At 48.5% G+C, this 8,382-nt stretch overlaps 1 protein-coding gene across 1 annotated transcript in view; it reads left to right on the plus strand.

Moving 5' to 3' along the window:
- Positions 1-3,476: 3,476 nt before the first annotated feature.
- The window catches only part of Ppil1 (peptidylprolyl isomerase like 1), a 17,753-nt gene continuing 12,847 nt past the window's right edge, over positions 3,477-8,382 (plus strand). The window contains exons 1-2 of the mRNA XM_005360333.1: positions 3,477-3,782; positions 7,164-7,318. Coding sequence (XP_005360390.1) covers positions 3,727-3,782; positions 7,164-7,318 — 211 coding nt within the window. The 5' untranslated portion in view covers positions 3,477-3,726. The remainder of the gene's footprint in view (positions 3,783-7,163; positions 7,319-8,382) is intronic.

Genomic DNA, 8,382 nt, shown 5'->3' on the forward strand with positions numbered 1-8,382 from the left:
CGACCCGGAAGCGATTCTCACACCGCTGGCCGGGCCCCTGAACACAAAGGGAAACCTCTTCGCGCCCCACGCTCCAAAACAGATCCGGCGAGGTCGCGGAGAGCGGGGGGGGGGGGGGGGGAACTCTCGCGGTATCTGGAAAGCTCGTGTGCTTGCGCCCCCTGGTGTCCGCCTCGCGCTACTGCGCCTTCTCCGGACTAGAATGGACTTAGTGACTCAAACCTCTTACTACACTCTTCCTCTTTTGTGTCTATTGCCCGCTGGTTCTGTGGTAGGCATTACTAAGCGCTGTGCTCTTAGGAAACTGCTTCAACAATTCTGTTGTAACATAAGCATTCTCACAAGCCTTAACGTTGGACCAGCCAAACAAGTTTATGGAACTGATTAACATACTGGCGATTTCTCTCAGATAGGGAGTGACAGTCAGCATTTAATGCCGAATTCCTCAGTCCGAATTGTCTGTGACGTTAGAACTTTTTATTTAAAAAATGTATTCTTACTCGTTTTACTGATGTACATGTGTGTCTCCATGTAGGTGTGTGCATGCGTCCTCGGAGGAACCGGATCCCCTGGAACTGGACTTACAGACAGGTGTAAACAGAGTGATGTAGGCTCTGGGAACTGAACTCAAATCCTTTGGAAGAGCAACTAATAGTGTTCCCAACCGTTGAGCCTTCTCTCCAGCCCGTGTCAGAGCCTTTAACCAATTTCTACACGGGACCTGCAGACAAAACCTTGGGCTCCGCCCTGATGCTACAGGGCAGACCATTGGGATAGGTAGTGACTCAGCAAGAGAAAGAGAACAAAGCCTCAGGGCCATCAGGCCACTCCACACCGCCTCCACCCACCCAGCACAAACATTCCTCTCCTGACTCCCCTACTACCTGTTCCCGTAGCTGCCACACTAAGACTGTGGGAGCTGACCTTTTTTTCAACCTCTAGAATTACACCTACAGAAGCTGGAGAGGTGGCTCAGCAGTTACGAACACGGGCTGCTCCTACAGAGGACCCTGGTTCAGTTTCCAGCATCACACAGTGACCTAAAACTGTCTGTCACTTCCAGGAGATCTGACGCCTTCCTCTCACCTCCATGAGCACTGAACAACATTATGCACATACATGCTTGCGGGCAAAACACTCATACGCGTGAAAATGAATCGATCTGAAACCAACTGTAACTGCAGTTCCACTCGGAACTAGAAGGAATTTGGGTTAGTGCAACAATTTTAATTTATGTTAGCACTTAACTTCTAAGCCAGTTTGGTACCAAGGAAACTATAAAATCCTAAGCACGTATAGACAGCACACACATGTGCAGAGACCTGCTCAGAGCACTAAATCAATCCTTACTCCTAAATCTGTACTTTTTCAACAATATGAGTTTTTCTAGACTCCTAGGAGAGAACTTACTGTAGAAGCATGGAATCGGAGCCTAAGCTGGTCACGGATGAGACTTAAGGTACAGATGGACATCTAGACAAATGCATGAGTGCAAAATTTGAAGCTAGTCATGTGGATGTAGGCAAATCCTTTTTCTGGGGAGATAAATAGCAGAAGAGATGACTTTCAGACAGTTGAAGGTGACTTTGCCAATCTACGTCTCTGCAGCTTTCATTCCTGGCTCCATCCAGAGCACCAGGGGCAAGTGCTCTGTGGGGCTGCCCTGCTATGCAAGGCCTCCACGTTATCTTGGTTTCTTTATTGTTGTTTGTTTTGTTTTTTGTTTTTGTTCTTGTTTTTGATGTTGAGAAATGGGTTTCTCTGTGTAGCCCTGAGCTGTTCCTAGCTCAGCTAGAACAGGGCAGGGCATTTCTTGGGGGACATCATTACTAAACGTTAACCCTCCAGATTTCCTAAGCCACTGCCTTACCTCTGAGAGAGCAGTCAGCAATACAGTGGAAACCACCTTGCTCAGGTAAAGACCAAGAGAGCTAGCTACTCCCCAAAGCGGCCCAGTCTATAGCCGACGCATTAGGAATGGTCACTTCTACACTCTCTATGGCCCTTACAATCTGTCGTTGTTCTTAGGGGTGGAGAGATGGCTCGGGTGCTTAAAACACTTACTGCTTTTGCAGATGGCCCAGGTTCTGTTCCCAGCACCCACATTCCTGCTCAAAACTGTGTGTAACTCCGCTTCTCGGGATCGGACTAGCTCTTCTGGCCTCTGTGGGCTCATGTGTGCCCATGGTGCACATAACACACCCAGGTGCATACACATACACACAAAATGAATAATTACAAAGTAATTTTTAGTTGATGGGAGAGTTCCCCATATGCTCTTACCCCCAGCTCTGTTGGGTTTGTAAGTCCGCTGCATTAAGGGTTCAGATTTCTCTTCTGTATTATCTTCTGCTCAGTTTTCCTGGGAACTGACGATTAGGGTTTACATTTGCAGTTTTCCTGGGAACTGACGTTTAGGGTTTACATTTGCAGTTTTCCTGGGAACTGAGCATTAGGGTTTACATTTGCTTTGTTCTTGCCTTGCTGTGCAGGAAGTGGGCGGGTAGGAAGGAGGAGGCATCTTAGAACTGAAAAAAAAGATGTAAATATTTCCCTGCTTCTTTGTTGTTAATTATGGGATGTTTAATATAAAACATACATTTTTCCTTGTGGCGCACTGAACTTGGAGCAAACTGTTTGGGCTAGACTGAATGGCCAGCCAGCTCCATGTATTCTTGGTTGCTGCTTCCCTAGAGTGGAGGTCACGGGTGCATACCCTCCTGTGAGGAGGTCATGGGTGCATACCCTATCGAAACCTATTGAAAGCTAGTTTTGGTTTGTTTGTTTTTAAGAAAGGGTTTCTCTAGGTAGTCCTGGCTGGCCTCAAGCTCAGAGATCCACCAGCCTCTGTCTCCCGAGTGCTGGGATAAAAGGTGTGCACCACCAGTCATCAAGTCCTTTTGTTTTGTTTTGAGACAGGGAGTCTCTGAGTATCCCTGGCTGTCCAGGAACTTGTTCTGTAGGCCAGGTTGCCCTCAAACTCAGAAATCTGCTTGCCTCGAACTCGGAGCCCTGGGATTAAAGGCGTGTGCCACACCGCGGGGCGCAGTCATTTTAATTCTTGTCATCCTCCTCCCAAGCCTTTTCCCCTTTCCACACGGTCCTTGCTTTGAGTCTGAAGGATCAGATTTGCCACGTGGCACTTAACTGCAGAGTTTCAGTTTTCACATCTGAAAAACAGGAATAGTGCTACCCACAGGATTGCTTTATGAAATAGATAAAATAAGAAAGTGCACTGGGCGGGGTTGGCGCACGCCTTTAATCCCAGCACTCAGGAGGCGGAGACAGGCGAATCTCTGTGAGTTCGAGGCCAGCCTGGTTTACATAGTGAGTTCCAGGACTACGTGGTTAGTAATACAGTTCGTTTCTGAGCCGTCCCAGTTAGGGAACTTAAAAAATTCTTCAGTGTTTGGACATCCTGCCAATCAGAATGAAAACGGCTGTCCCGCCTTCCGTATCTAAACAGACCAATCACTGTTCCGGAGCGTGGCGCGAATCGCCGCAGAAGGATCTTGTCCTTGTCTGTGGCTCTGTACTTGGTAGCTCGTCTTGCAATCCCCTTCCCAGCCTAGAAAGAGATCTTTTATCTTCCTTGTGCCAGCGCCCTAAACCCTATCATCCAAACCGGCTGATCGGCGGGAACCGGAAGTGTGCGTACCTGGGACGGGTCCCCCATGATCTCCGCCGGAAGTAACAATTGCTAAGGGGATACCTTCTTCGCTCAGTATGGCGGCGATTCCCCCTGACACCTGGCAGCCGCCCAACGTCTACCTGGAGACTAGGTGAGGGTTGGGGGCCGGACTGGCCGAGGAGACTTGGGTTTGTGCCGAGCGGCTAGGCTAAGGGAGGCGGCCTGACTCGCACGTGGACGGCATGAAGCTGCGTCCGGGAGTACCCGTGATTCTGAAGGGACGTCAGGGGAGCCCCTCCAGCACCGCGGGAGATCTCGATAACGTCTGTTTGCTTTCCTTTTCCCACCCGGTTCATTAGTTCATTTATCTATATCCATCTTCATTCATTCATTCATTCATTCATCCATCCACTTATTCTCAACAAGTATGTATGGAGTCCACAAACCATGCACGTAGGACCTGGACTTTTGAGGACCCAGAACTAGATAAAATAGTGTATTATGGTGAAGGAGTCGGACGTGTGAACACTACGGGTAAAGTATTAGGGCCGTTCGAACAAATTGCTTTGAAAGTAGAGGAAGACGAATTTTCTCCACGAAGTGTGCTCTTTGGGCTGAGTGGCGCATTTGGTAGAGAGCTTAGCACGCTGAGGTTCTGAACTCTGTCTCCACGACCGCATATATGGTGTGGTTGGCACTTGTCTACGATCCTAGCTCTCTGGAGGTGAAAGCAGGAGGATCAGGGTCTGGGTCGGGGGCCGGTAGAATGCTTACAACTAGGTCCTGAGTTGAAAGTCCAGCACCAGGGGCAAAAGATATGTATTCCCTGGGGTTGTGAGACGTGCGTTTAATTCCAGGAGGCAGAACTCGAGTTCGAGGCCTGCCTGGTCTACAGAGCAAGTTCCAGGCCAGTCAGGGCTCCACAGTTAGACTCTATCTCCGAAAGGGGGTGGGTGGGGTGGGGAGAGAGAGAGAGAGAGAGAGAGAGAGAGAGAGAGAGAGAGAGAGAGAGAGAGAGAGTTAGTTCAAGGTCGTTCTTGGCTGTGTTCAAGAGCTGCAGGAGACCACAGCTCGAAAAAGAAAAAGTGACCTAACAGTATAATTAAGCCACCTCCTACTAGTGCCAGGCCTCTGCTGTGTGGTTCCATTTGGGTTAATCTTGCTAGCAGCTCCTATCATGATGGCATTATTACACACACACACACCCTCTAGCTTTAACTGGGGAGATGCTACCTTTTACAGACTTACCTATAACACTGTTTCACAGTGTAGAGTACCTTGCTTGGAGCCTGGTCAGCCTGCCTCCATTTAGTTCATCATTATGTGTGTGGGGGGTGTATGTCCACACCACACGGAAGTCAGAGGATGACTTGCAAGAGTCAGCAGTGTTTTTTTGTGATACAGGGTTTCTCTGTGTAGCCCTGGCTGTCCTGAACCTCACTCTGTAGACTAGGCTGGCCTCGAACTCAAAGAAATCCACCTGCCTCTGCCTCCCGAGTACTGGGATTAAAGGTTTGCTCCACTGCCGCCCAGCATTAGTCTGGTTTTAATCACAAAATACATTGACAGTTAACTCTAGGTAGTGTAAAAAATACGGGGTAAGCCGTGACAGCTGCTTCCCTCCGGGAAACCACTAGTAACAACTTGTTGATGGTTGTCCAGATTTCTGTTACACGTGTGTGTCTTATCTCAGCAGAGTTGGCACAACAGCGTGTAGCTGCCTGTGGTGTGGTTGTTCCTGGGTTAGCTCCCTTTTAAGAGCCTATAAGTTGCATCTAGTTTTCTTTGCTTTCTTTTTCTTTCTTTCTTTTTTTTTTTTTTTTGATTTTTCAAGACAGGGTTTCTCTATGTAGCCTTGACTCTCCTGGAATGAACTCAATAGAGATCTACCTGCCCCTGCCTCCCCAGCACTGAGATTAAAGGTGTGCACCATCACCGCCCAGTCTACTAGTTTTCTCACTGTGACAGATGCTGCTTCTGTGGTATTGGTCGTATTTGTACACACACAGACTCTTAGGCAACTCTAACTTTTCTTAGAGAACAGATATTTACAAGTTGAAATTGCTCAGGGACACGTCAATTATATAAGTACTTCATGCCTGCCATTTGCTGTCATGTTTAGAAAACGCCTAATAGGGCTGGATGATTCCTCAGTGAGTACGGGGGTTTGCCACCAAGCCGGAGGATGCGGTCCCTGCTGTGTGGTGGGAGAGAGCTGGCTCCTGACCTCATCCTCTGACCTCTACACACACACACACACACAGAATAAATAAGTGTAATTAAGAATAGTACCCATCAACACACAAAATAAGGACAAAATCCACAAGAATGTCAGCTCCCAGGGAAAGAACTCCTCAGGTAGTGCCCCCCACAGCAGACTAAACCTGTGTTGGCTGGTAGCCTGCAGAAGGATGAACTGTAGGCAGGAAGGCTGCCAGAAAGTGGTTTTCTAGTACATTCTATGTACATTTATTTATTTATAATGGATTTATTTATTTTAGTCTTTTTGAGACAGTTTCCCTGTCTCTGGCTGTCCTGGAATTCACTCTGTAGACTAGGCCTCAAACTCAGATATGCCTGCCTCTGTCTCCCGAGTACAGGGGATTAAAAAGGTGTGTGGCTCTCCCACTGGGCTCTACTGGAGTGCTCACACTGCTGGGCCCCCTGTGTCTGGACCACACACACTTAACTCAGCCCTCATGTTCCTAGAACTCAGTGGGGGATGACATACAGCATGAGCACCCCTACCCCTGCCTTGTCTCTTGCTTCTGTCTTGTCCTTAGAGGTCCTGGGGAGACAATAAAAACACCCATACTGGGTGTTTGCAGACACATGCGATAAGCAGCCTTGGCGTCTGTTTGTTTTACACGTTCTCTCCCTTCAGATTTCACTTTCATCTTTATGTGTGTGGATGTGTGCACGTGAGTGCAAGTGCTGGCAAAGGCCAGAGGCATCGGATCCCCTGGCGCCGGAGGTGCTGGTGGTAGGGAGCCTTCTGCTCTGAGAGAACGGAGCCCCGGTCCTCTGTAAGAGCAGTACTTGCTCTCCAGCCCTGTCTGACCCTCCTTTGAACACACAAACTGCTTTTAACTTTCTATTCAACTTTGGTTGTACTAGGTAATATATTTACATGATCAAAAATATAAATGTTAGAAAAGGTATTTATTGAACATCCACCACCACTGATGTAAATGTCTATAACTCCCCACACTTTAGTATCTTTTATTAGATCTACAGATGGCACGTGAGGCCCTTTTCCTTGTTTAGGGCTGGTTTTGGAGCATCAGTATATGCACTTAGAACCCTGCCATGTTTGTGGTCGTTTTACGTAGAACAAAAGCCAGAAGCTGCCCTGCGTGTCACACTCGGGTACCTGGCAGTAGCCTTGTTGCTTCGTGGGTTGTTTCCTTCTGAGTGTGAACTCTAGTCACAGCTTGATGTCTCACTGGTTGAACAACAGAAGTGCTAGAAGTCCCATGCTGCTCCTTGCTGCGACCTTGCTGACTGCCTGTGCTGTCTGTCCCAACTGCAGCATGGGGATCATCGTGTTGGAGCTGTACTGGAAGCATGCTCCAAAGACCTGCAAGAACTTTGCAGAGCTGGCTCGGCGGGGCTACTACAACGGCACCAAATTCCACAGGATCATCAAGGACTTCATGATCCAGGGCGGTGACCCAACAGGGACAGGTACGGTTACGCCACCATACATTTCAAGTCTCACTCAGTCATATCTGTGTGGTAAGGCAGCCTCAGCTTGCTTTTCTGTTTGCTGAATCTGATTCGTTTTTCTTTTTGGGACAGAGCCTTATAGCTCAGGGTATCCTCTGATCTTCCTGCCTTTATTTCCTCAGTGCTGGGATTTCTGTATGCTACCACACTCAGCTTTTGTAGGGTTGGGGATTGAACCCAGGGCTTCCAGTACACTGGGCAAGCGCTCAGCCAACTGTGCTGTATTGGTATCCACACTGCCCGCTCCCCTCCCCCAAACACTCTACCAACTGAGCTGCATTGATAGCTAGTCACCCCCCCACACACACACCGTCTTGCTCTCTAATAGGGTACCAAGGTAGCCCAGGTTGTCCTTGAACTCCTGATCCTCCTGCCTCTACCTCCCACAGCTGGATGATAGGCACATACTGGCTCTGGTTCATTGAATCTGCTGCTGGTTCCTGCTTTCACGTGTGTAACTCAGTGGAGAGACTCTTCACTCCATAGCATGGTAGTTTCTCAGGACTTTCTTGTGTCATTCACTAAGAGCTGATGATATTGCTAGACCCAGAGTGACATGGAATTGGATCAGTCACAGGAGTAAAAAGACAATCCTGGGTCTTGGAAATAAAGTCTGGGTTCCTTTATTAACTCGTTCATCTGACAGGTGTTGAGCATGGGCTTTGTGTCAAAGCCCCTACTCGAAGCTCTAGGGACACAGCTGTGAGCAGAGAGACAAATATGGGGATCAGTTTTGGAAGGATGCTGCTGGAGCTGACGTGGGGGTGGAGCCTGTGCAGCCCTGGCAGAAGGGTTTCTCTGTATAACAGCACTGGCTGTCCTAGAAGTTGCTCTATAGACCAGGCTGGCCTCGAACTCAAAGAAATCCACCTGCCTCTGCCTCCCGAGTACTGGGATTAAAGGTTTGCTCCACTGCCGCCCAGCATCAGTCTGGTTTTAATCACAAAATACATTGACAGTTAACTCTAGGTAGTGTAAAAAATACGGGGTAAGCCGTGACAGCTGCTTCCCTCCGGGAAACC

This window comes from Microtus ochrogaster, linkage group LG2 (genome assembly GCF_000317375.1).
Source record: "Microtus ochrogaster isolate Prairie Vole_2 linkage group LG2, MicOch1.0, whole genome shotgun sequence".
NCBI classification, from domain to species: domain Eukaryota; kingdom Metazoa; phylum Chordata; class Mammalia; order Rodentia; family Cricetidae; genus Microtus; species Microtus ochrogaster.